At 42.6% G+C, this 27,174-nt stretch overlaps 3 protein-coding genes and 4 long non-coding RNA genes across 8 annotated transcripts; 5 read left to right on the forward strand and 2 right to left on the reverse strand.

The window, feature by feature from the left end:
• The first annotated feature begins 3,296 nt into the window (after positions 1-3,296).
• Positions 3,297-13,763, forward strand: LOC124327039 (amyloid-beta-like protein). The gene is made up of 10 exons (XM_046785868.1): positions 3,297-3,488; positions 6,032-6,220; positions 9,017-9,143; positions 9,595-10,259; positions 10,384-10,481; positions 10,571-10,918; positions 11,475-11,635; positions 11,718-12,091; positions 12,166-12,312; positions 12,398-13,763. The coding sequence occupies exons 1-10, from the start codon at positions 3,411-3,413 to the stop codon at positions 12,506-12,508; spliced, it is 2,298 nt and encodes a 765-aa protein (XP_046641824.1). The 5' UTR covers positions 3,297-3,410; the 3' UTR covers positions 12,509-13,763.
• Positions 13,764-14,492: 729 nt separating this feature from the next.
• On the forward strand, positions 14,493-15,440 carry LOC124327415. The gene is made up of 4 exons (XR_006916123.1): positions 14,493-14,645; positions 14,883-15,014; positions 15,084-15,229; positions 15,299-15,440. It is a non-coding gene; the product is annotated as an uncharacterized LOC124327415 (long non-coding RNA).
• Positions 15,441-17,326: 1,886 nt separating this feature from the next.
• On the forward strand, positions 17,327-17,987 carry LOC124327430. The gene is made up of 3 exons (XR_006916142.1): positions 17,327-17,677; positions 17,772-17,836; positions 17,952-17,987. It is a non-coding gene; the product is annotated as an uncharacterized LOC124327430 (long non-coding RNA).
• Positions 17,988-19,043: 1,056 nt separating this feature from the next.
• Positions 19,044-19,896, forward strand: LOC124327406. Its single transcript, XR_006916108.1, has 2 exons — positions 19,044-19,389; positions 19,451-19,896. It is a non-coding gene; the product is annotated as an uncharacterized LOC124327406 (long non-coding RNA).
• Positions 19,897-20,301: 405 nt separating this feature from the next.
• On the reverse strand, positions 20,302-23,014 carry LOC124327374. 2 transcript variants are annotated; one of them, XR_006916043.1, is made up of 8 exons: positions 23,000-23,014; positions 22,433-22,932; positions 22,027-22,362; positions 21,870-21,946; positions 21,613-21,800; positions 21,176-21,494; positions 20,979-21,115; positions 20,302-20,761 (listed from the first exon to the last, which is right to left on the reverse strand). It is a non-coding gene; the product is annotated as an uncharacterized LOC124327374 (long non-coding RNA). The 2 variants fall into 2 exon arrangements; XR_006916044.1 differs by lacking the exon at positions 21,870-21,946 and having other exon boundaries at positions 21,613-21,672.
• Positions 23,015-23,217: 203 nt separating this feature from the next.
• LOC124327114 (UDP-glucosyltransferase 2-like) lies at positions 23,218-25,916 on the reverse strand. The gene is made up of 4 exons (XM_046786004.1): positions 24,639-25,916; positions 23,985-24,216; positions 23,701-23,920; positions 23,218-23,635 (listed from the first exon to the last, which is right to left on the reverse strand). Exons 1-4 carry the CDS (start codon positions 25,485-25,487, stop codon positions 23,377-23,379), a joined length of 1,560 nt encoding a protein of 519 aa, XP_046641960.1. The 5' UTR covers positions 25,488-25,916; the 3' UTR covers positions 23,218-23,376.
• Positions 25,917-26,186: 270 nt separating this feature from the next.
• Positions 26,187-27,013, forward strand: LOC124327314 (dynein regulatory complex protein 8-like). The gene is made up of 4 exons (XM_046786314.1): positions 26,187-26,364; positions 26,469-26,592; positions 26,687-26,751; positions 26,826-27,013. The coding sequence occupies exons 1-4, from the start codon at positions 26,187-26,189 to the stop codon at positions 27,005-27,007; spliced, it is 549 nt and encodes a 182-aa protein (XP_046642270.1). The 3' UTR covers positions 27,008-27,013.
• Positions 27,014-27,174: the final 161 nt, after the last annotated feature.

Consider the following 27,174-nt stretch of genomic DNA (forward strand, 5'->3'; position numbering starts at 1 on the left):
AATATTTAAGGAAGCCGCAGCTGTGAAATAATTCGTTTCTCATTTTGCTCTAATTCAATCTCGCTCGCCCAATGGCTGTGCCGGGCTGCTGTGATCCAGCATCAGTCCGTGAGCTCGGCGCAGCAGTGTATAGATATAATAATATAGACCAGCGGCCGCAATCCGCCATGTCTTTGTGTCCCGGTCGTGCTCCCGCCGAGACTTCAATCTTCATTGCCAATGGGCATGTAATCCGATGTAATCCGACAAGGTCACTGGGCGCGAAATTCCAATATAGAAACAGCCCCACCCTAGCTATCTCCCAGCAGATATATTTAGGCTGTCGTCTTGTTATTATTTGTCTTACAAGACGACGACCGAGATATCCTTCATTTAGCCTAGAGACATATCCGATGCTACACGCTACTTAATTAGAGTTGATAATGTCTTCCCCACCCATCACAACATCTTTCTCCATCATCCGCCATTTGGGTTCTCCTATTTACAACAGGATAACCAAAGAGACTCTAATCAGTCGGCTGTCTCCAATTCGTCAAACCGGTCCAACATAACAGTTGAAAGTAATTGCACAAGTGGCGGTTGTATATAGTCAAGCCATGACGTAATATAACATATAAAACATCATCATTTCATTATATAAACAGTTGCTCTCTTAAATGGCCGTTGCCAAGTTATTGGTTGACAGGGTTACATAAGAGTCTATATAACTAAGCCTGGATAGTTATTGTACAACTCGCAACTGTTATTGGAAGAAGGAAAAAATAAGAAGAGTAATGGCCTATATTTTCAATGGCTTCTATTGTGGATATAGAACGTACACACGTAGAGGAGCCGGACCAACTGGCCGTGTTGCAATCTCGCAACTCCGGACAGTAGAACCAGGGCTCTTATCGAACTCCCGTGTCCTTGGCTGCATGGACCGTGGTGGTGGTGCCATCGCCATTGCTATTGCCATTGCTGCCAAGGATATTGCAACCGGATCTCCGTTGATAATGGCCATGCACATGCAGCAGCCGCCCGGATTAAATTCCGCCGCCCACATCAATGTGTACTGTACACACACACATAGAGCAGCTATAGTCCCGCCACCCGCTCACTGAATGCTACAGTTTACTTTCTAGACTCTCGTCAAAAGAGACTTTTCCATTCTGCCAAACGGGCCACATTGTGTTGGATGTATATAAAGTGTTGGCCCAGCATTCCCCCCACCCACAGGCAATTGCCATCATCCGCATATGGCGATTAGCAATGAAGGGCAAATTTTCGTACGAGTAGCTGGCTCCCGATTTCCTCGAATCAATTACGCGTTGGCGCGGAGGGGGTTAGTGTCTGTGACTTATCTACCCGACTTATCCACCCAAATAGAATGGACTGTCCATTTAGAGTTGGACTGGGAGACAAGTGAAATGGAGAGAGTAATAATGGCCGGGCCAGCAGCAACTGGCCAATATGGTGCGCGCGTAAATCTAGCGTGCGGAATCGAATCAATGCGAAGATAATAATCAAAAAAATCTCTCTCTCTCTCTCTCCAGCCATAGTCGACTGTCTATAGATAGCCGAGTGCTGGGCCAAAATATATTTGAGTTGCCGCTGTCACCAACAGCAGCCCAGTCTCAGCGGCGGTGGCGAGTGTTATTGACTTGTGCTAGAGCGTCATCACGCATCCAGCGCCGAAGGAAGCGAAAACGAGCGTTGCCACGGCGACGTGCATAATCACTGGCGTTTTCCAGTCGAAAAAAAGGGGGGGGGGGCAACACAAAAGGAGGCCAGGACACAGCAGAGCCGGACGCGGTCGCTATATGCTTTTCAGCATGCACACAGCAGCAGCGGGACCAAGTGCTGCTGGAGTCGAGAGGAGACGGGCGGAAGAGATATCTACGTGTGCAGTCGTCGCTTTTTGGGGACGTGTGAAGCTCTACACAGTCCACACGCAGTAGTCACATAGAGAAAGCCAATCGGCAAAAGCTATGGCGTCTAGTACTAGTACGATATAGTATAGAGGACGGTCTTCTATCTAAGTCGTTTAGGTTTTGGCCATAGAGAGACGCCGGCCGCGGCCTCTGGCTGCGATGCACTTGAATTATTGATGGCGGGCGAGCTATCGAGATAGATACTCGACACAAGAGAGAGAGAGAGGGAATGAAAATAAAAGGTGGGATAGCAAAAGAAAAGAGACGACGACCGCCATGAGTGCTGTGTGTGTGGGGGGACCCGGACGGGAAAATCGATAGCAGGGCCGCCACCGCCCAGCCGCATCACCACACACACACACAAACCATCGCCTCACCGACGATTCGATATGATGATGGCTGCTGCTGCTTCTGCAACCACCTTTTTGCTTTATTCGCTCTAGCTGATGGATGTCTATCCACTGTGCATAGATAGATATATATATGTATACAGCAATATACACTTTACTATATTGGAGACGGGCGCGGTGTGTGTGTGTGTGTAGTTCGTGACTTGTGCTGACTGTCACAAGTCCCTTCGTGCGGATCGATGACGACGCCAACTGCCGGCTCCTTTTCGATTCTTTTCTTCTTTTTCTTGTTATTATTTTCCTTTTTCATTTTCATTTTAGTTGAGAGATGCATTTGTATTGTGGGCTATATAGTATGTATACGTATGGGCGCTGCCTACCTTAACGATACGACGATGCACTTCTTCGTCTATGTGTGTACCCAAAAATCTCGTTATATGCTTTTGTTTTCTTTTCAATAGGAGAGCAACATTCAAACATTCGCTATTGACACATCTTTCTCTCTCTCTCTCCCTCCCGACCTCCTGGTAAATTGCCTCATTTTCTTTGCTCCGTTTCAGAGGAAGTAACAGGAAGAAACAGGAGGCGGAGCCGGACACGGAACTCGGAAGGAAAACTCATTTGGAGCTCGTAAATTGCTCCTCCCGTCTTTCTGCATATTATTAAATCGCAGCTTTTCATCTCGACTGCTTCAATCGAAAGGCAGGGGAAACAAAATATGGGAAGGAGAAGAAAAAGAAGAAAAAAAAAGACCAATAAAATTTGTAAAAATCATACAGCGGCGTGTTGTATAAATCAACGGCAGTTTTAATTCTCTATTTTTTTTTTTGTTTTCAATTTTCAATTTACCTTATTAGTTTTCCAAATGCCGGCAACTTCCTTTACAATATATGTGTTTAAACGGAATAAAAAATGAAGGAAAGAAGAACGTTGGGGGGTTTCCTTTTCAAATGTGGCGCGCAGGCGCAGTGAAATAGGTCGCATCGGTGCTGCCCCTCAGCGGCGGCTGTCGCAAACTAATCTGGCAGCCTGGCATCGTCCACACTCTGTCAGTTCAGAAAGAGGCAGCTGAGCAGCGAGAAAGTTCATTTCGTTGTTAGTGTGGGTGTGTTCCTCTGTTCCCTCTCAACACACAGAAGAAGCAACAAAAATGTGGAACTTAAAAGTGTTTTTCATCGCCATCGTCCTATCCGCCATCAGTGTAACCGACATTTTTGCCTACGTCGAGGTATAGATTCCTTTTCAAACTACAAATGGATTCCCATGATCTTTTCCCATTTCTTCCTTCTAGCTCTACCCTCCTCGACATAAAACAAATAGAAAACAATCGATTGTGTGTGTGTGCCCTGTGTCTGTGTGTGAGCCCTGTGTCTGTGTGTGTGTGTGTGACTCGGTCCATCCGCCATTCGCCTTGACGCGGCCCTTTTTTTTTCTAGTATCGAAATCCCATAAAGCTTTTCCCCCCTGCGTATATATACGTTTGGGCGCCTGGCAACTTGGCTGATCGACCTTCGTGTCCCCCTTTTCATAACTCTTTACATGCTTTAACTTTACACACCTTTATCGTCTTTCACTTTGTCTGGCATTTTCCCTTTGTTGAGAGCTAGGTTCCCCCACGATGGCTGATGTTTCAGACTTTTGCAGGCAGCAGCTCGTTCTTGGTCTTTGTAGCTGAAGCTTTTCGAGGGATTGGTTACACCTCATTGTCTCAGACAACATCAGCAGGTCCCGTTGTTTCAGGAATCCAGAGGGGAGTGGAGGTGCATGACTCTGCATGGATCAGTTTGATTAAAAAACCCACCACACACACACACACACACACCATGTGTGTCTGAAAGGCAGTCACATTTCATCCTCCCCTCTGGGTTTTTTCGTGTTTTTTCCCTCTCATGTCATGGATCAGGCTCGAGCTTTTGATTAGGTACCTTAGATGACAGAACATCTCATATTTCTTCACCTTGTCCATGCCCTGTCGCTGACTTCTGTGTATCCCTGCTATTTATTCTATAATCTGAAAGGGAGACGTCCTTCGCACGTCCAGTCGTTGGTAAAATCGTCAGAAGCAAGAAAACAAATAGTTCGCTCCTTTTCTTTGCATTTCAGCTAGGCCGGGGGATTTGCCCGTCTCGTTTTTTAGTTTGCTATCCACGAATAAAAAAGAGAGAATGACTTGGGGGGACATTCGACGAGTTTAGATGGAAAGGGGACGAGGTCTGTGTGTGTGTGTGTGTTGCGAGACAAAAAGGAATCGATCGACCTCATCATCAGTTCGCCAAGGCAAAGAACATTCGAGGAGCCGTTCAGGTCGGTCGTTCAATTTCGTCGGTGACAAAAGAGTTGGAACAAGTCAAGCATCAGCGAAAAAAAAGGGGGGGATTTGTACTTTAAGAAGAGAATTATATTCCCCGAGTTATTTCCTTTTTTGAAGAGACACACACACATACACACACAAGAAAAGAGCAGCTGAAAAGGAAGAAATGGGGGAAGATTGGTCTCTCCCCTTTAGTATTCACCAGCTGCCATTATTCTTAATTGAACAGCTGTGGTGGAGGAGAAGGTTAGAGACTTCCGCAAAAGGCCAAGCCCTTCTTCTTCCGTTTCTTCCTATTCGTAGAAAATAATTCCATTTTTATTTTCACAAAAGATCAAAAAGCCAAAAGTCCTTAAAAACAACTTGAACGGGGAGAAGAAGAACTGACTTGAGTTTGGTTGTGTGTTGGTAGTCTCGTTACCGTGCTTAATCAGGCCCGCCTGCCTTTCTAGTCCAATCTAATATTAATCAACCCTTCCAGGACACACACACACACACACACAAAAATGTGTATAGGCCCCGATCGATTGATGGCGCACATATTCGCTCGAGTCGTGTGGGGATGAGAGTTCAGTCCCGGAGTCGGCCCCTTTTTAGTCATTTCCGCCAGTGACGGTCACACACACACATTCGGTTTTGTTTCTCTTTTACATGACACGCACATATACCTATGTGTGGTGAAGAAGAAAAAAAGTCAAAATAATCAGGGGGAAAAAAAATAGGAAACACACAAAGGGGAAAAGTAGGTGTCGCGTTTCCGTAGGGCCATTCAAATGCTTTGGGCGGACTGAAAAGCCGAGGGGCCTTTTTTTTTTTCCGTGGAACTCGACACTATTTCCTATTTTTGTTTTTTATTTTCTGCTGAACTGAAACACACTTCATGTACCTACCATTCTCTCTCGCCGTGGTGATTGGTTCGAATATTTCATTTCTTGTAGTATTTGAATGAAAGAAATGAGGTCGGCCATGTTGGCAATGCTCTTGTGGTGCTACTGTACCACTACCGCCTTTTATTTACCTTGGGGTTACGAGAGTAACACACATAAATCAAGAGTTGGGCCCACAACAGACGATGTGTATACACACGAAATACGAAGATGAAGAAAAACGAGTAGCTAAAGACTGACAAGAGGAAATTTCTAAAGTAAGCTAGTTGCTTTCAGACCGGCCTATGTGTGCGTGTGTGTGTGGGCATACAAACAAAACTGATTGAGCTCTTTGTAAAAAAAGGGGAAAAAAGTTTTCAGAGATGTAGCAGGAGATGGATCCAATCAATAATATCTCTCCCCTCCTTTTGCTTTCCTATTTCCCACTAAGTCTTGTTATGTACTACTACATCTGTGCGAGAGGGGCCGACGTGCAATTGACTTTCCTCTTATCTTTTGCTCCGCTGTTATTGATGTTGTTGATGTAATTTGTTTTTTTCTTTGCTTTTCTTAATAACACACACATATATCTAGGCTGTCGCTGGATCATTCGGATCGGATGTGGCCCCCATCAAGGTGGAGCCCCAAGTGGCTGTCGTCTGCGACCTCCGCAACCCGCTTCATCCGCAGTACATGGACTCGACCGGAAAGTGGGTCTCGGATTTGGAGAATAAAAGCTATTGTCTGAAGGACAAGATTGAAATCCTCGATTTCTGCCGCAAGGTAAAATAGAAGGAACATGTGGACAATCGAAACTAATCAAATGATTTGCTTTCAGCCATGTCGTCGTACTACTCTCCTCGTTTGTATCGATTGTCGCTCGTGTGGTCGATTTGTTGTTGACTTACTTTTTTCTCTCTTTCGCCCTCCCCATCTCTCGTCGTCTCCTCTTTACCTTCCCGATGAAAAATAAAATAGAAAAGTTCCTCCCAAGAGGCAATTGGAGTGGGGCCAATCGATTGGCCAAATGGAAGAAGAGACGAGACGACGTCAATGGAAGATGGGAGAAAATTGGAAGGGAATCGATTGATCCGTTTTAGCTCCTTGTAGGGACGAACTTGGTTCGGGTCTGGTCTGGATCGATTTCGGACAAACCGTCCCACTCTTCGTCTATTCCAATATTTTTTTTCTCTTCTCTTCTCGTTTCCTTTAGAAACGAAATATAAATCCCATTTTCAATTTAGTGATTCCTGTCCCCTTTTTGACCAAGCCCTGGACCCTACGGGATCTACACCCCAAGTTGGATGTCAACTCCAACCGTCTCCGCTCTGCTGCGCTCCACTTGTCCATCCCGATCTTTTTTTTCTCTCGCTCCTAGCTCTGCTGTTTTCTGCAGTCCAGTAGCCACTCGCTTTGCTTTCGTCGTCGTTACGTGCATATGCTGAGTCGCCAGTCCCCTGGTCGTCTGCTCTTCAGGTTATGATGCAATGTTCCATGCAGAAGAAACGGGATGGGATTTGGCGTTGTTATTTAAAAGAAAAGGCGAGAAAGAAAAGGAAGATGTTTTAAGGGTCGCCCAAAAAGTAACTTCCACCAATCCTTTACCGAACGCTAGGGACTTGCAACGACATCTATTTGGGAATTCTCGCTCCACAGGAGAAGAGAGAATAAAAAAAAACTGTTTTCACTCTCCTCCTTGTTAACACACACACCTTGCATGGTTTTTGTTTTATCTACTTTTCTCCTTATCATCGAGGAATTCTTTTTTTTACGAGTTACTTCACCTTCTTGTCAAGTCCGTTGATCGAAGCAGTTGAAAACTAAAAACAGAGGATTTGCGTAATCGTCGTCAGCAGCAGCTCGTTACGTCCGCGTTCTAAAGGGTTTTGTTCGGGTGGTGGTGGTGGTGGTAGAAGAGCAGCTAGTAGAAACACAAGAAGTTGTTGGTGTTCCAACAATAAGGTCAAAAGGTGGCTGGCCATTAATGTGTCCCTTTTGTTGTGTGCTCTGGCAAGTATATAGGAGAGAGCACTGGCCCTCTTTTACTAGTGTCGTTTGAAGTTTTTTGTTGTTGTTTTTATCCCTTTTCTTTCTTTACTTAACTTTTCTTTTTATTGAAGCGGCGGCCAAGCCAAGTGCCTTCGTTCGTAGGAATAGGGGAGTGTGTGTGTTTTGTTGCACGCGCTTCGCTATCGCCCATCCCAGAATATATATATATATATACGCCGCTCGATGAGTCATACGCTCGGTTTGCCTTCGATCGATGACTTCCTCTTCCACCACCGAGCGAACAGGCTCACCCCGCCATGGCCGGTATCAAAAGGGGTGTGTGCAGGGAAGAAACATGGCCCAACCCCAAACCGGCAGCGAGGCATAGTAGACGCAGCAAGGAGCTCATTTTCCCCCCTCGAAGGAACCATCTACTCAAATAAAATAGCTGTTAGAAGAGCTAAAACTGACGTGGTTAAGGAGTGTAAGGAGCTTAGAGGACAGACCGACCTCCCAGTTGTGTTGCGTTGGGGCTATATCGTCGCCTAGCAACCTAACGACGACGCCAAGCTCTCGGTTACAGATTCCCAAGTTTTGAAGACTTTAAAACTAAATTATGAAACAACGCCGAACCATGTAGAAAGAGGGGGGCGTTGACTTGTCGCTTGTGGGCGTTGGCAGTCGACTTGAATTTCGTGTCATCCCCGGAATTGATTTCGTGTTAAAGGTGCCCTTGGACGTCATCAAATCGTTCCCGGGAAAATTGTCACGAAATAATCAACGAGGGAAGAAGTCCAGCAGTCTGTGAAGCTTGTGGCCGCGCCTGTGAATTATTCAGTTGGATGTCTGTTCCCTGGAAGAGGAGAATAGAAATCGTTAACGTTGGAACCATCCGCTGTATGACGCTGGCGTTAGTATCGAATGACCCGAAATAATGACATATACAGCTCCCTAGCAGCAGTGGGCAAGATGGAGGAAAACCCATCATCAGAGAGTCCTCCTCCTCTTTCTTCTTTGAACATGTTTCTTTCCTTTTTTCTACTTTTTGGTTTCTTTTTCCTATTCTTTTTTGTCTCCGAAAGGGGCTCAAAGTGGCGGAAACGGGCTGAGAAAGTAAACAGCCTGTAGGCCAGTTGTGCAGGGAGCACTGACTGGCAGTCAAAGTAATTCTTTTAGGCTTTTCTGGGCTCACTGATCGATTTTTTGAGGCACAAGGAGCGACAAAAAGAGAAAAAAAAGGAGAGAAGAAACGCAAAAGAGGCTTTTCGTAATAAGGGAAGGCATGAGCTGGATCAATTATAATCTTTCGGTCTTTCCCCTCGTCTCTGTCCGTTCGTCGTCTCCTCTTCTCAGCCCTCGCATCTTTTGTGTTTGTTTGAGGAGCAGCCATTTTTTGGCGTATTCCAGGAAAAATGAAATCAAAATGGTCCCCCGGCCCCAAAAGCAATATTGAATTTGTCAGAAGAAAAAAAAATCCTTTCATGTCACATTTTCTCTTTCAGACTAATCTTTATCTGTCACAAATTTGATAAAAAGCAGCTACTACAATGTGTCTGTTTTGTCTGTATTTCTCCCCTGCGCGCAATGTAGGTGTACCGCGGTCGCAACATTACCAACATCGTCGAAGCCCCTCGTTCTGTCAAGATTGACAACTGGTGCAAACTGGGACATCGTAAATGCAAGACGACGCAGTCGGTGAAACCTTACCGCTGTCTGGGTAAGTCAGATGGATCGTTTTTTCTCTCTCGCCCCTTCTTGCTGCCTTTGTTCCAAATACAAAAAAAAAAAAAAACTTGTATCGTTTCCGGCCTTCTTCTCTTTCCCTGTCCGTCTTCCCTTCTACTGGGCCTGTAATGAATGGAGGTCGGTCTCGCCTCATTCTGACCGTTCCAGTACATCACGTCCCGAAAGTGTAATGGACGCACAATGGAGAAGGATCTCCTTTTTCTTTTACTTTGTCTTTCTGACACTTGGACCCGCTTTGACTATGTCAAATGCTTTTTTATTAAAAGCTTTGTTGTAACTGATTGCTCTCAGTTGCTATGAGCCGGTTGCTATGTGCCGGTCCGTTCTTCCCCCTCTGGACGGGAGAAAGTTAGCCGTGATCTCGTGTGCGGAATGATGAAATTGATTTTTTGCTCTACATCTTTTGTGTCGTTGCTTTATAGAAGGAGCTTTCCAGAGCGAAGCCCTGCTGGTCCCCGAACAGTGCGTCTTTGATCACGTCCACAACGCCAGCCGTTGCTGGTCCTACGACGAGTGGAACGCCACAGCCGCCACCGCCTGCTCGGCTCGTGATCTCAAACTTCGATCCTTTGCTATCCTGTTGCCCTGCGGAGTGGATCTCTTCTCCGGTGTCGAATTCGTTTGCTGCCCGAGAGCCGCCACTTTGGACGACGTCTCCCCGGTCGCCAAGTCTCTCAAAACCGAATCGTCCAAGGATGACGAAGATGACGACGACGACGATGAAGATGATGAAGACGACGACGACGACGATGATGTCGATGATGATGACGATGCGGCTGCCACCCCCGTTGAAGACAAACTCGATGATAAAAAGACCAAGACCATCGACGTGAACGATGAGGACGACGACTATGACGAGGATGATGAAAACGATGTTGACAGCGCCGAGGATGATGATTTGACCTCCTCCACCACTTCGACTACCACCACAACCACGACGACTACCACGACTACCACTACACCAAAGCCCAAGCCGTCGCCTACTCCCGATCCTTATTTGACTCACTACAATCCCAAGAAGGAGCGCGATGACTTCCTCGACGCCGAACAGCGTCTCGAAGAAAGACACAGGGAGAGGGTCACCAAGGTAATAATAACTTTTCATGGGCATTTCCGGTATTGAATTCCGCTCGCTTTTATTGAGATGCGAATGATTAAATAACTTTTGGCCCGCCAACTTTTTAATAACCTGAATAACTTTTCTGCCATAGATCATGAAGGACTGGTCTGAATTGGAGGATCGCTACCAAGATCTTCATTCGACCGATGCCAAGGGCGCTGAAGAATTCAAACACAAGATGACGAACCGGTATGGAATTTTACATCATTGTGTGCCAAGTTTTTCAAATTATCATCTAATTGGTATTCTCTCTTCTTCCCTCCTTTGTGTCCCCCCAGATTCCAGAAACTGGTGAAATCTATGGAAGACGAAGATGTCATGGAGAAGCGTCAACTGTCAGCTGTGCATCAGCAACGCGTTTTGGCCGCCATTAACGAGAAGAAGCGCGACGCCATGACTTGTTACACGGACGCGCTCAACGAGAATCCAGCCAACACCCACCGCATTCAAAAGTGCTTGGAAAAGTTGCTCCGTGCCCTCCACAAGGACCGTCACCACAGCATCAGCCATTTCCGCCACCTGCTCAACATCAACCCCAGCCAGGCGCAACGCGAAAAGGATGCCACCATTCAACACTTGAATGACATTGAGAGACTCACCAATCAAAGCCTCCAGATGCTCGACAGGTAAAATAACTTTCCGAGGAAAAATAACAGCAGAAGTAAACAACAACGTGCGTCACACTTGCCCCTCCACCTTGCCTTTGTCCAAGTGTGACTGCCCACTTGGACCTGGAAACTTGAGCTGAGAGCCAAGTTCCTAGTTACACTGCTAGTGAGTTATTGATCGATTGCAGTGCCGAGTCGTTAGGGATTTTGGCAGCGCATTTTCTCTTGCATACAAGGTTTTACGTTGGATCAACAACACATCACGTGCTGAAAGATATTGACGTGATTATTCTTAGTTAGGCCACCAGAGAATGCCACTTTGTCACTTGTTAATGGATCGCCGTTATTATTGGCGTCATCTTTTGTTGATTTTCTCGTAGTTATATTTTTCCTGCTGTGCTCGCCATGGCAGCTAATTTTTCCGTCGTACGATGAAAAATGGAATGTCAGCTTTTCATCGCCATTCCCCATGACGACACTCCCTCCTCCTTCCCCCCCCCCCCTCTCCGCCCTTTCTGGTTGGGCGTTTGATCAATAACGTATTCATTACAATCACGTTGGCTATTGATTTCAGGTTCCCAGACATCCAAGCTAAGGTTGTGCCGCTGATGAAAGATTATTTGCTGGCTCTGCGGTCGAAAGATGATACGCCATCTCCTCTTTTGATGACCTCCCGTACGTCGGAGGAAGACGTGCTCGATAGTTTTAAGGCCGAAATCGTCGCTAAACAAGCAGGTAAAATCGATTTCTTTTTTTTTTTGTTTGGTCTTGTTTTGTTTTGGGTTTTTGATTGACATTTCATTGATTCGGTTTGCAGAAAAGGAACGTCAACGTCAAGCTGACAAGGCCCGCAAGGAAGACGAACGTCGGCGCGATGAACGCAAGAAAATGGAGTCAAAGAACAAGAAGCAGAATCAACTGGATTCGAGCGCCGAGGATACCGTCAAGGACGACTCGTCGGCTAAACTAGACATGACGACATCGACCGCCTCCCCCAAGCCCAACAAGGCTATGGGTGACAAGATGAAGCCCAAGATGATCAAGGAGGAAATTGTCAAGAAAGACAAGATGAAGGAGAAGAAGGCCAAGGAAGATCTGCCTCCTTACGTCGACGCCCAGGCTGTCCAGCATATGCAGGAGCGACCGAAGGTGGCGCACGCACAAAACCACCAAATTGCCCATAACGAAGCTGTAAGGGAGAATTTACAGTTATCAGTATTATAAGATGTGCAGTCCTTAATTGATGTTTCATCTCCCAAATTCAGGGTTTCTCTGTCCGCCATGAATCTGGTCATCGCGAGAACCGTTCCGTTTATTTCACCCTGGCTTTTGCCGGAGTGGCCCTATTGGCTGCCATGGTTGTCGGCCTTGTTTTATTGAAGAGGCGACATGCTCGTTCGCCCCACCAGCAGGTTCGTTGTTTGTTTTTTTTGGTTTGGCAGTTGTGCAGCGTTTGATTGGCTCGGATGTTTATCATGATATTTGTTTTATTTGCAGGGTTTTATTGAGGTGGATCAGACTGTGACGCCCGAAGAGAGGCATGTGGCCAACATGCAGATAAATGGATACGAGAATCCAACCTACAAATATTTCGAAGCCAAGGAATGAGACAATAATAGCCAGACTTGATTTTTTATTTGTCTAAAAAATTTCATAGCAATTCCACGTCCAAAAAAAAAATCTGCTTATAATCTCTCGCAATCTGTCGTAACCAGATAGCTCGTTCTTTAACTTCTTTATTTTTTTAATTTTCATAACTTCTTTTCATTATTTTATTTTTACAATCCTCTCGGGGGGCTTCTACATAACAACACTAAATATGTCTACTTACCCAACTTATACGATCGAGATTACGTCACTGTTTTTGAAACATAACATAAGTAGTACTTTTTATGTCGTGCGTTTTCTTCGTCTACTCTTCTTTCACTCCCTCCTCCCTCCCTATCTCTTTTAATCTCCACGTCCTTTGCCTTCTTCGTTTCTGTATATCGTGCTTCTCGTCTAGGCGTCATGACCTCCATCCAATCCCCCCCCGCCCCCTCTCTTTGTCCACGTAACCAAAATCACGGCAACTATCGTATTACTCGGGATTTTATTTTTTAATTCTTAAACTCCTCTCCCCCTTCTCGATATTTTTACTACCGGGACAGCTAAAAACAAAAAAAAATTCCTCCAATGTGACCAGCACGCGTGCGCTTTTTATTCCCTCTCGATCACACACGCATTTCTATTATTTTTTACCTTCGTTTTTCGTTTGGTGTAGGTCGACGTCCGCCTCTCGTCGTTTCATCTTCGGAAACGCTTTTCATTGAGGCCCCATTCCCTCCAAAAACATCATAACCGATATCAAATTATCAAATCCCATTTTTTTTTTGTAAGAAAGCACGAGGAGAACAGCTATGATTTCGCCGATGTCTTTACACAACATTTAAACGTAAAAAAAAAAAAAATTAACAAAAGCAAAAAAAAACAAAACAAACAATTTAAGCCACGATTTTATTTCGGTTGACGCCGCTGTGGATGGTAGCTAAATGTATATTCTTTTTGGGAGTCGCAGCTGCTCTTCATATAACAGAAAAAAAGGAAAACATAACAAACAATCTTTTGAAACCGCTTTCGTCCATTCGATTCTCGTTTCGTGTTCTCTGGACTTTCGTATACTCGCGCGTTTTTTTCGTCCCCTCTTCTAAGTTTTTTAGTGTAGCGTTGACCCCTCATATCCACCGACTGCCCTCTCTTCCGCTTCGTAATAATACCAACTTTCTCTTTTTATCCCTGCCGAAAGATTTGATTTACAAAACAGCATGTATAACCTCTATATTGCTGTAATACACTGTTCCATTAAATATGGTCCCCCCTTAAACAATTGATTTCATTTTTTACTTTCGTCTCTGAGACTCTGGTCGACTTTGGTCGGTAGGCGGGAGCTGCCAAGAGGACCGACTACCGACCAAAGTAAGTTAGAGCTGTCAAGATACTCTTGAAAGCCAATTTAAGAAGCAAACTTCTGTGAAGATGGTTACGTCTTTGTCTGAAAGCAAAATTTAAGGAAGTGATTCCTTTGGCAGTTGAATTTGCAACTTCACAAGGCGGACGAAGTATTGCCGACCGATATTTAGGTAAATCTGGTTGCAAGTATTGGATTGAATATTTAATTTCTAACTGTTTTACCCATAATAGGGATTTATATAACTGGGAAGTCGCTCGTCCTGCAGCATTGGATGCCTACGAAAAAGTAAAAGACCAATGGATGTATGTCTGCGCTTATACAGTAGGGAAAGATCTCCATGTGGTTCAATGATTTGCCAACTATTTGTGTCCAAATTCATAATAGGGCTGAATTTGACATGCTTGGGTTAATTATCAATAAAAAGCTTTTGGAGAACTTAACTTTAGCATGCATCTGATGAAAAGATGCTTCTTGGATTCAATTCCCCGCCTCTGTTATTCACAGTAAAATTTTTACAAATACATAAGCGGGGTCGATAATTTGCAATTTGCTTTAAACGTTTTTTGCAATCAAAATGTGATGAGTGCATGAGAGTAGCATCGTTTATCTAAACGTGGCAATGTTGCACAAGCACAACATAAAGATCATTCAAGATTCAAGAATCAAAATAAAGAATCAAGATGTCCATCAATTCGAACGATGGCATGGTGTAATGTTTATCGTGATTCGTGAATATCGTCACTATGCTGTCGTGATCCTGGAAAAGAAATGAAAGAACTATGAGAAAAATTAGTGGTATGTGAAAATTCTGTTTATTGGTAATTAAATCGTAAGAGTGTAAGACTGTAAAATAAGGATTCGGATTGCTGAAATATAGATAGATTAAGTGTACATAACCTTTTTTTTAGTAAATTTCTAACTTAACGATTGCACATTTGTAAGGTCTTTGTTAATGAGGCATTCATGAATGGAAGTTAAAGTCATAGTTGAAACACACAAGTTGTGACCATGGTTCTGACTTTCTTTAATCAGGTCGCAAGGAATTAGCCTGTTTTGGTCTGATCTGATGAAGTTGGGTGGTAAAATATGTTGCTGTTATACCATTATGGGTAAAGAGAGTAATATGTTCTCTGTGGAATGCCTGAATATTTTCGACCGGGTTTGGTAGGAAAATGGTTTCATATTAAAAATTTAATTTCAGTATTGGCTTGAATTATCATTCTCTCTTTGCAGCCAAGAAATTGTTCGATAATATGTAAGAACGGGAAAGTCAGGAACTGAAGGATCAAGCCCACGATTTTCCCTCTACCTCGCTCTGCTATGCTGACTCATGGCGCCAAATGTTATTGGTCATCACAAACTAGTGACTCGTACTCTTGGTAAGCTTATTTACCTTAAAATTTGCAGTGATGGTTAACATGTTACATTCTTTTGTTATTATTCCTCAGCTATAATGGCCTAATGTCAGGCTGACTTTTCAGCAAAGAGCGGCAAAAAGAAACTAGAATCCAATATCAGCTGTGATGTGTAAGTTGAACAGCATTTCAAGCAATTATCATCTGTTTTACTCATTGTATGCAATTTTTCATCTAATCTAAACTAGACTTGTCTGATGGTGTGATACCAGCAAGAAAAAACTTGTTTTGTGAGGGTTCTAGTTTGGGCCATTCCATGGTATTTCAATTTTTTTTGTCGCGGTACCTCACCGATTTTGATTTAAAAAATACTGTGTGTTGTAAGTCATGGTTACATAACACTGTGAAATTTTAAAATTTTTTGGATCAGTGGTTGAGCGTGAATTGTCGTTCCAAATTTACGGTTTTTTGCGGAATCGTAGTGCGGAATTTTCACTAAAACGTGAATAAAACGGCAACGGATAGAGCAATTGAGATCGGACAAAAACCAAAAAAAGGAGAAAACAAAATGCAATTTTTTGGTTTGCGTCCGAGTCTGATTAGTCATTAGCAAGGTTACGCAATCTTCATTTAAAGAAAAAAACTTTAATGGCTAATATCTCCATTCTCGAACGGCGAAGCTGGTCGCGACTTGCGCCATTCGATAGCCCGACTTTATGTTTACTTATCCTGTAACAATTTTCCTCCTTCCATTCTTCGTGTTTTAGTTATGAATTATTTAAATTTGTTCGTTTTCCCTATCTCTATACCTAGGGGAGAAGTAAACGACGCGCGCGCCCCCCTCTGGGAGAAGTGTAAGGTGCGATGGCCCCTGTGTTAAAAGATAGGGGAAACGAACAGATTTAAATAATTCATAACTAAACCACGAAGATTGGAAGGAGGGGAATTGTTACAGGATAAGTAAACATAAAGTCGGGCTATCGAATGGCGCAAGTCGCGACCAGCTTCGCCGTTCGAGAATGGAGATATTAGCCGTTAAAGTTTTTTTCTTTTAATGGAGATTGCGTAACCTTGCTAATGACTAATCAGACTCGGACGCAAACCAAAAAATTGCATTTTTTTTTCTCTTTTTTTTGGTTTTTGTCCGATCTCAATTGCTCTATCCGCCGCCGTTTTATTCACGTTTTAGTGAAAATTCCGCACTACGATTCCGCAAAAAACCGTAAATTTGGAACGACAATTCACGCTCAACCACTGATCCAAAAAATTTTAAAATTTCACAGTGTTATGTAACCATGACTTACAACACACAGTATTTTTTTAATCAAAATCGGTGAGGTACCGCGACAAAAAAAATTGAAATACCATGGAATGGCCCGTTTGTAGGATAGTCGCTTGGTTAATGAGGTTGATGCTCTTAGTATCTCGTTCTTTTGTTTCAATCCAAATCAAACTCAATAAGGTTCTATATTGTTTTACAAATTCTCGATTTTGTGCGTAGGTTTACATTAATTAAATATAAAATATTTTATTATGAAGGCCCATTTTGTGAGATTTAGGTAGTAGTTGTGTTAGTTTACATTATTGTGTACACACAGACATGGGAAGAGTGGGAGACCACATGGAGGGGCAATCAGACATGTGGAGGGAGTAAGAACCTGGGGCCCTTGTAATCAACACATAGTTACCATAACAATTACACCATTTCCGCTCATCGTTTTGAGTGAACTGCGGAAGTTAACCATATTCTTGAGAAGAAAGCTGTCTGAGAGAGTTATGGAATATTTAGTTTCATGTAGGGTCGTATCAGTAGCTATGTGGAATAAGCTAAAATTCTTACGCTGTAGTCGTCCCGAGTTCAATTCCTGATGCAGAATGTTACAGGCTACATCAGGCAATGGTGTTTAAGTAGGGAAACATATCACAAATGTTGAGCTTAAGTTTGGATGTGAATTGGGATTGAAACCCTTGATGTCACTGAAGGGCGTAATTGGTGTCTTATTTGATGGAAACTCCATTGTTAAAGAACCATTGGTCTATCGCCTACTTCCGGAAATTACTATCCTCTATTCTATTTTATAGCTGGTCTAAGTGAACAGCTGGTCTCGTGAACATCAGTGAACTTTGTGGAGGCGTTATTTACATTCACTTCACAAGGCTCAATAATGTGTGCACATCATGAAATCAATATGTATTGATCATGTGTTTGAAACTCAGATAAGGTTGCAGTGAAATCATTTCAAAAAGGCCGACTGTCCTTCAAATGGTTCGAAATGGAATTTATTCATTCACCGAAGGAAAGGAAATAAAGTGTCAAAGTGAGTTTTTCAGCCATACCATAACCATTTAGTATTCATTTTTATATTGGTTGTTGTAGACCCATTCCAATCCCCAGCAACGTTAACCTGCAGAAGGAAAGGGCAGTTTACATGTGCTTCACACTCGAAGGTCACAGAGATTATTACGTAAAAGGTAAAAATGTTTCATGCAGTGGTGTAGAGGTTGGGTGAGAACGGGATGCGTTACATAACCATTTGGTATTTCATTTTGATATTTTTGTGTGTAGACCCATCCCCAGCAAAGTCAACCTGCAAAAGGAAGGGAGCGTCCGCATGTCCTTCACACTAGTAGGTCACGGAGATCATTACGAAAAACGTGTAGAGGTATTACGTGTGGTGTAGAGGTTGGGTGAGAACGAGAAGTTACATATTACCATTTTGTATTCATTTTGATTTGGTTGTTGTAGACCCACCCCCAGCAACCTGCAGAAGGAAAGGCCAGTAACACACTCGAAGGTCACGGAGATCTTTACGTAAAACGTGTCATGCAGTGGTGTAGAGGCTGGGTGAGAACGACACGTGTTGTATCATAATCAAGCAGGTAGAACACCCGCAAGGCTTTAGAGGTAAGGGTGAGAAAAAAATCGTATAAAAGGAGAGAGAAAAGGCGAAGGAAAGTCAGTCGAGTGAGCATCTCCGACACGGAAACAACTGCAGCGCACTCTCCATCTGCCTTCTTCACCGTATTGCCAGTTCGCAATCATGGGTGAATATTCTGTCTTTACATTGAGTTTTGTATCAATTTTATTTATTTTTTCATGTGTTAATACTTAATATGCCTGTTAATATTTATTAATAATGTTAAAATTTAATTACTTTGTTATTTTGTTAATGTGTGTTAATTCTGATGCTGATGTTAATTACTGTCAACTAAGGTGTCGTATGCTGTTGGGTGTTGTATCGTTGACGACTGGGTCGACCACTGGTGTACCGATGTCTCCTGGGTATGGCGGATGCCAAACCGCAACACCGCCGCCTTACTACACAACAACAACATACGCAACAACCGGTTCCTACACCACCAAGGCTCAAGAGTGTTACACCACAATTCATGATGCCCCGAGCTGCTACACCGAATCCCGAAGTATAACTCTGCCCCGAGTTACATCACCAGAGAGCCGTATTACTACACCGAGGTTCCCAAGTACTACATCACTGAGGCAGCGGAATACTACACGTATATGCATGCTACCCCTGACTACTACACCGAGGCATACAACACCGAAGAGCTCAAGTACTACACTACAAGCTACGCTGCCCCGAGCTACTACACCTATGCCCCGAAGTATTACTGTGCGTAAAAGGAGTTTTCTAAAAAGAAAAAGAAATCGTTCCCGAACTGCAGTGCCTTATCTGTCACCAACTACATTCCTCATCGTGTAACCGATTCGCAATCATGGGTAAATATTCTTATTTTAACATTTGATTTTTGTATCAATTTATTTTTTTCTAATGTTCTAATGTTAAAATTTATTTCTTGCTTAAATAACTATGGCGTCGTGCTCGTGTTGGGTGTTGTATCGTTGATGGCTGGGTCGACCACTGGTGTACCGATGTCTACTTGGTATGGCGCAAACCAAACCGCAACGCCGCCGCCTTCCTACACAACTTACGCAACGACCAGTTTCTGCATCGAGGTCTTCCAGTACTACACCACTAAAGCACCGGAGTTTTATACCACAACTTACGCTGCCTCTAGCCACTACACTGACGCCCTGAAGTATTACTCTGCCCCGAGTTACTACACCATTTAGGCGACGGAGTACTACATGACTACGCATGCTGCCTGGAGTTACTACACCACCAAGGCGTATGCTGCCCATCCTACTACACCGAGGCTCCTAAGTATTACTCTGTTGTCATCTACCTACTGTACGTATTTTCCTAAGTACTATTCTGTTTTCAGTTACTACACCGAGGCTCCCGCTTTCTCCACCAAAACGGCCGAGTACTACACCGAAGTGAAGTACTTCTCTACCCCGATCTACACAACGCAGTCCCGACATGCTACGCAGAAGCTGCTCTTTCGTGCTTTGTTGAACTGAAACACTACACTGATGCTCCAGTCTACTACACCACGACCTACGCTACACCTAGCTACAACACCGCAGTCCCCAAGTACTACACCGAAAAAGCCGCCCATTACACAACCACATGCCTGGTATACCACATCGAGGAATTTAAGTATTACCCTGCTCCAAACTACTACCATCTGATGTTCATATGTATTAGACCAGCAATTCTCCTGACTTTGTCACCACTACTTATGTTGCTCCTACCTATACATCTAAATTCTGTAGTATTTCACTGGATATGTTGAAAGATTGCTGAAATACAAGATTGATCGATAAATCACGTACGTATCTTTTTTCTCCTGAAATATATTCCTCTTGCTGATAATTTCGTTATGTGAGAAAATATTTCTGATTGCCATGTAAACTTCCGAACAATTGATCTTGCAAAATACAATAAAAATTCAAACTGAATTTACACTTTTAATATTAAATTCCTTTTCAATACATTTTCAACATAAAAATTCGAAGTAGCAATTTATATTGAAAAACTAAGTTCATCTTCCATTATTCCTGCTCACCTTCCATTATTCCTGTTAAGTCCAGACTTTTGTTTTTGAAAAAAATTTTTAAAAAATTCCCCCTACACGAAGTTTTTAAATAAATATCGCGAAAACATTTGATCAGAATATTTTATTTCTTTCAAAATTTTATTTTTTAATATTCACATACATTAATTTTTCCTATGACCCCCAGGGGGGGGGGGGCCTGTTGCTTTCTCTACCGCGATAATAACATGATGCAAGTTATTATTTGTTTGGCGCAGAAAGCTTGTTTTATCTAGCAGTTCTCGACTGTGTCAAACCTGATATTGATCAGGTTGCCTCAGTCGTATACTGCATGATTGAATTTGACAACTCAAAAGACGACAGATCAAGCACTTTCAAGTCAGAACACAAATATCACTGGCGGAGCAATTTCATATGGCATGGATTAAAACACAAACAACAACTTAAAAATTTGAAGTCAGGAACCCAGATGGAACAGCTCTGCTACAACAGCATAGCAATTTCAGGTCCAAGCTACTTCTGGATCACACTGCAACCTCATGCTGCATACAACGGTTCAATCTGTCTTCGTCACACCTTTCACCATTTGGCTGCAACAAGATAACCCCAACAGCTTTAAAGAAGCGTTTGTAATACCTATTTAAGAAAATAAAATTATTTTTGAGAAACACAACTGTGTACACACTCGTTATGACAAAAGAATACAAAGAGTAACAGAGATCTACGCAGTCAAACAGAATAACTTTGATATCTGATTCCAAATTTCTATAGTAGCACAGCAAATTGGTCTACTCTCTAGTCATTTTAACTAAATCTGTAGTACTTTTGCAAGACATTTGATCAAAATAATTACTTTTTACTGTTGCATGGGATGAGAAGTACGCCTAAGAACAGACAGCGAGACACACGAGGCACGCCATTTCGGCAATGTACAGGCACTTCCAAGTCTGAGTTGAATGACTGAGCAAAGTGTTCCACATGCTAAATCACCTGTAAATTTTCACATCGACATTTTACATTCAATAACATTAAGAAATTAACAATAAATACCTTTTAATTTTCATCGTGAGAAACGTCACGACCAGCAGCCCATTTCTGCTGCAGCGACTTGGAACAAAATGGCCGAAATGCGTCCCTGAAGACACTCGCGCTACTTGGTGGACATTCCGGCCAACTTTTGACAGCCACCTATTGACAGCCATTAGATTTCTGTTCAAATGACTGAACGCAACGGCTGGATTGCTTCTTGCTTGCTTCCAGAGACAGCCCGCAGCAGCTCAACTTGAATTCGACATGCCTTTCGGCTTTCACTAGCTGGCACGAAATGCATCAAATGAGCATCAACACCAGATTACTCCAGCAGCTTTCCCTATGACACAAATACACACAGTTTTTAGTTAGCTTTTCAGACTTTTTAACTCTTTCAACATAAAAATCTATTATATTAACAGAAAGTGTTGGGGGTGAAGACAAAAAATTAAACTAACAATTTCCTGAAGAAAACCATATTTTTCCTGCCTGTGGCTGTAAGGCAACAGCACCAGCTGCTTGAGTAAAAAATTCAGAAAAATACACATTCTGGTATGTGCCCTGCATCTTTTCGTGTGACTTCCCCAAAGTTGGTGAATAAACCTGAAGATTACCCATGGCCTTGATTATGTTCACATAGCTTCCTCTATGACAGAAGATACAAGTTTCTGGCATCAAATAAAAGTTAAACATTTTTGAAGGAAGAATAATGTACCTTGTCTTGCTTGACTTGTCTGTCAATGCATTTTTTGTAGAAAACATGTTCAGAAATAACAACTGTCCCATCCCAAGCTATGAACATGCAAAAAAATTGAAACAAAAATTGAAAAAAATTGCTACCTTCACTCCTCTGTGACGGTGACCGTTTTTACCTTCCATTGCCCGCGTGGTGCCGGCTTTGGTCGCCATTTCTTCTCAGCGGGACACGCATATAGAGGGTTCGAACTTACGTACAAAGCGAATTTGCTCAACGAGTTGAGACCGTTTGTGCAGAAAAACGAGACATTAGGCCAGAAACAGAGGTGAGGCCAATGAGTAGATCCAAAAAAGCGAGTTATCCATGGGGCCGTGATGGAAATCTTTAACGACATCGGGCTAGATGCTGCAAGCGGTAGAGCTCTATTGGCCACAAAGATGAATTCCATCACCTTTGTGTTTCTAGATCTGTTGAAGATCTTTTTTGAGATTTGAATTTCTGATTTGAAGATCTGTTGAGTAAAATGCTCATTAGCTATGGTTTAGAGACAAATAAAGGAAATAAAAATGTCTCCTAATTACCTGGTGTCTTGTGTCTGCAGAAGATTTTCTTTTTTAAAAACATCCAATATTCGAGTCGACAGTTGAGTGAAATTGATCAATCTCCTCTCTGACGAACCTGGAACATGCAGTCGAAAACTGGGCTACCTTCTTCTACTATTCTTCACTTTTGGATAAATGTTTTTTTTTCTCACTTGTTAGCATTTTCCCTTCAGCATCAATATTTGTTGAACGATGAAGCATGTAACATGTTGAGTCCAATGTAGACTGGAGATTAGAACTCTTGCTATTTCAGGCTAGATATACTGTTCAACAGTTTACTTAGATATTTGTGGGGCTATGAATCGTGAGCATATATGGCTAATAAGGCTGAGACGTGAGACACTGAGACACTGAACGAACCATGGAACGAACTCTGAAGAGTGAAGATTAAACGTAAACATTTGCACTGCAGACGAACTTTCGTGACAACCAGAAAGCAGTGCTGCCAATTTATCAAGCTTCGATGCCGCATTGCCGCTCTGTGAATTACTCGGTTATCCTCTTTCCTCTTATCCTAAATCCTAATAGGCTAATAATATAATTTACCATGCTAATATCCTGCAATTCTGCGAATAACCTTATTATTATTATTATTGTATGAATTAAAAGATATTACTTTTTCACTATTGAAATAAATTCAAATTAATGCAAAGTACAAGCGAAGCGAATTAAATTAACAGCGGTTACCCCCGCTAGTTTGCGCTTAACTCTTATCTATTTTGCATAATGCATATCCATTGATTCATTGTTTTTGTTATTTAAAATAAGTAAAACAAAGTTTATTCGTTCTTTTCTTTCGCGAAAACGTTGACGAGAATACATTATTTGTGAAAAATTAATTTATGATACAACATTGAATCCCTTGTGCGAGATTTTTGTGGACACACGAATTTTGACTGTGATTGCTGATGAGCGTACACCTTTTACTTTCTTGGCCACCTCAAACACGCCCAACGTATCGCCAAGGTGACTGCTAACATCGAACTCACAAAGGCTGCGAATAAAATGATATACACGTCAATGAGGTTTCGTTGAAATCTGGATAGGTTTCTTGAACCGAGTTGTAGCGCAGCTGCTCCTTTATTGCGCAGTACATATTCTGTCCAGAAAACAGCCCTTTCTAGTGGTGTTTCGGGTTGATCTCTTAGCAGAGACTGTAGTCGCTTAACATTGGTATCATATCTAAATTCGAAAATGTTTTTTAGTAAAAATCTTCAAACGACACGGAAGTTCAATGTGAAACATACTTTGGGTCATTTAGTATATCAAGAAGAGCTGTGTGCAATTTGTCTTCGTCTATGTTGTTCCAATCGAGTCTGATAGCGTAACCATCTGAAACAGCCTTAATCATGTTGTTCTCTTGGTCAGTTACAAAGGGGATTCCAATTACAGGGACTCCGTGGTACACAGCCTCTTGCGTGCTTAGAAGACCCCCGTGAGTGAGGAATCCGCGACATTTCGGATGACCTACAAAAAGCAAAATTTGTAATCAGTTATGTTGTCCTATGATAAAACGACTGATGTGAATTACCTAATAGGTCTTGTTGCGGCAACCAACTGGACAGCAACACGTTGGCAGGCATTGTCAAATTTTTCGGTTGGTTTTTCCACTGCCAGATAACTCGTTGCGGCAAACGAGCAAACACATTTTTGAAAACCTCAAGGATTCTATCCGGCATTTCATCCATTTGTATGACTGAGCCCACGGTAAAGACTAGAAATCCGGCTGGATTTCCTCCATCGTCAACGAATTCCTCCAAGTCCTGTAAAAAGAAATATATATATAATTAACTATGGTTGAAAATAATACCATTGAGTTTCATTCAAACTTAATAAACGATATTCGATTTTGATAACGTAAACGCAGGACCCATGAACAATTAAAATTTATCACTAGACCATATCTCAGTTCTAGTATACTGCAACAAGCCCAAACTAATATTTGCTTTTGCAGTGCATGAACCATAAAGAAACTGATTAGCCGATTACGAAAGGTGATGTGGGTAGACTGGTTGTTTGGTTCGATCACCGAACCGAACACTAAACCTTATCAGACCATAATGACCCCAAGGATAACAGACACCAAGTTACACAAATATCTGAAGGGCATCATTAATACAATACAATGAAAATATTGCGCACTCTATTACGTATTAATTTTAATTGGTATTAAGTAACTGCTTACCGTTGGCAACGCCTTGGCAGGATGGCAATGGATAGCTCCAACCTCGATTAGGCTGGGTGGACTTGCACGAGGGTAAGAGATGCTCGGATGAGTGTTGGTAAAAATCAAACTCGTGTTGTGTTCAATCTCCAACAGAGGAGGGCATCCAGGCAGATAATGTTGAACCAGCTTTTCGTAAATTGGGGTGTTGAAGATTTTCGGAATCTTGCTCGTCAAATGGACTAATGCCGTGTTGATTGTGCGCTCCATCAAACTCATTTGACTTGTAAAGCCAGACATGATGAACGGGACGTACTCTGTGTGTTCGGAATCTCCCACTACAAACGGCATGTCGGCGAATGCGACGTTTGGACTCATGACGATGAATGGGCAATTGAAGTGCCACGCCAGCGGATACCCGACGTATGCCGTAATTACAGAAATCAGGACAACATCAAACTTCTCCGTTTCCATCATGTTTCGGATTTGGGGATCTCTAAAAGTACTGTTGATCGCACTCTCGGGTACCTCTCGGAATTTCTGAAGAAACTCCATTTTCGTCTTGAAAGGTTGTTCCACGATGTTGTCGAAGAAAGACTTTCTGTCGGCACCTCGATTTGCGACGGTAAATTCGACTTTCATGTCAAGGACAATTTCTCTTACGTTTGTTGTATTCTGAAGCTGCTGGGTCCTTTTTCCAGTGATGTAGGTAACGTGATGCCCTCGTTCCGCCAAAGAAGTAAGGAGCGGGACCACGGTGTTTTTGTGGCTTGCTGAAGCGTAGGGCATGACGGCCAGAATGCGGTAGCCATGGCAAAAGACAATAGCGTGAAAGAGAAGAATAATTACCCGGCGGTAAATGGAATTCATTTTCAAAGATGAGATTGTGTTTGAATAAATCTTGTACGACTCGTAGAGAACTTCTTCTGTCTTCTTTTAGTTGCTCTGTAGACACGGAAGCCGACGATTTGCTAATGCTGACTATTTTAGAAGCTTCGCTTTATATAGCTCGCCACAGTGCAATGTCATTATGGAGATAAAATTGTCATGCTCAGTTACCCTTCCATTTTTGTGTAATCAGATAGAACAAACACCTATTTTGAGACATTTTGAACTATTTTGAGACTTGTTTGGATCACTGAGTACCGTCTCCATTCACCTTACAATCTCATGCAGCGTCAGTTTCATCTAGATAACCCACACAACCCGGTGAGTCCAAATCCGTAAACAACTTTGATTGCGCACCCTGCATAACCCTCGCCTCACGTAGGCCCCGAAAACCTTTTGATGTCATCACGAACGTCATGTTTGTCAATGTTATCAGCAATGACTTTTTAAAATTATTAATACCTTTCCTCTCTTGCGTAAGTTTAGTCTCTCCTAGCTACTCAAGGGTAAGATCCAACTGCTATTTTCGACTGCATTTATGAGTTCATAGATCTATTTCTGGATTTATCGAATTTGAAAAAATCCTTTTGTTGATTAAACAACAGCATTCGTGTTTCACAGTTGCCATGGGGAACGCCGTTGTGTTTGATCGTTGCGTAAAAACCATTGCTTTCAGAAAAAATGGCGAGTAAGAGTCAAAACAAGAAAGATGCCGAATTTACGGGTGATCACCAATTGCAAACGCCGGCCATTGAATGCCCGTTCACCAAATTGGCAACAGAAGCTTTTTTGGTTTTCGATGCGTTGAATAACGAATCGGTTGACGTGAGGGAGGTCGGAACCATCATTCGATCTCTGGGTGAGTAAAAAAAAACCTAATTTTGACTGTTAATTAATCCAAAATGTTAATCCCTTATTTTCTTCTATGCTCTTTTCAAACTGTCAAATATAAAAAAAAATAAGGCTGCTGTCCATCGGAATCGGAATTGCAACATCTGGTTACGGCTATGGAAGGAGAAGGAACGACGCAGTTTGTCACTCTGCAAAAATTCGCACCCACAGTCAGTGGGATACTACAGCAAAAACGGTATCTAACAACTTGTGTAACGTACAGCTGTCTGGTTCAACACTGGGTGTTATTTGTTTAACGATAACGCGGTTAATTGTCAATATGGGTCAAGGTTCCAATCGGCAACAGAGGACTTGATTTTACGGGCATTCCAGACACTGGATTCAGAAAGGAAAGGTGTGTTAAACGTTCGTTCTCAGACTGACGCGTACAACAAAAAGCTAAGCTAAGTACTTTTCTCACTTTTTCAGGCTATTTGACGAAAAAAGAACTGGAATCCTCACTGACGGGGAGCGGGGAGCCTTTCTCTGCCGACGAAATGGAAGAAATGTGGACGGCCATCAAAGCGCTGCGATTCCCAACAGACTCGGACCGAGTCCTGCCATCCGACGCCTTTGATTACAGTTTGTACGCGAAATACATGATGAAATAATCTTGACTGCTGGCAAAAAAAAAGTTACTCTTTTAGTGGTTGAACTGTCGTAATTATTATTGTTTAGACGAACGAGTGAGAACTACGATACTGTAATTGGCAGGGGGCTTTTATGGGGTTACACAATCGTACTCTTTTCATGTCACCCTTCATATGTACAATTTTCA

This window comes from Daphnia pulicaria, chromosome 2, assembly GCF_021234035.1.
Source record: "Daphnia pulicaria isolate SC F1-1A chromosome 2, SC_F0-13Bv2, whole genome shotgun sequence".
Classification (NCBI taxonomy): domain Eukaryota; kingdom Metazoa; phylum Arthropoda; class Branchiopoda; order Diplostraca; family Daphniidae; genus Daphnia; species Daphnia pulicaria.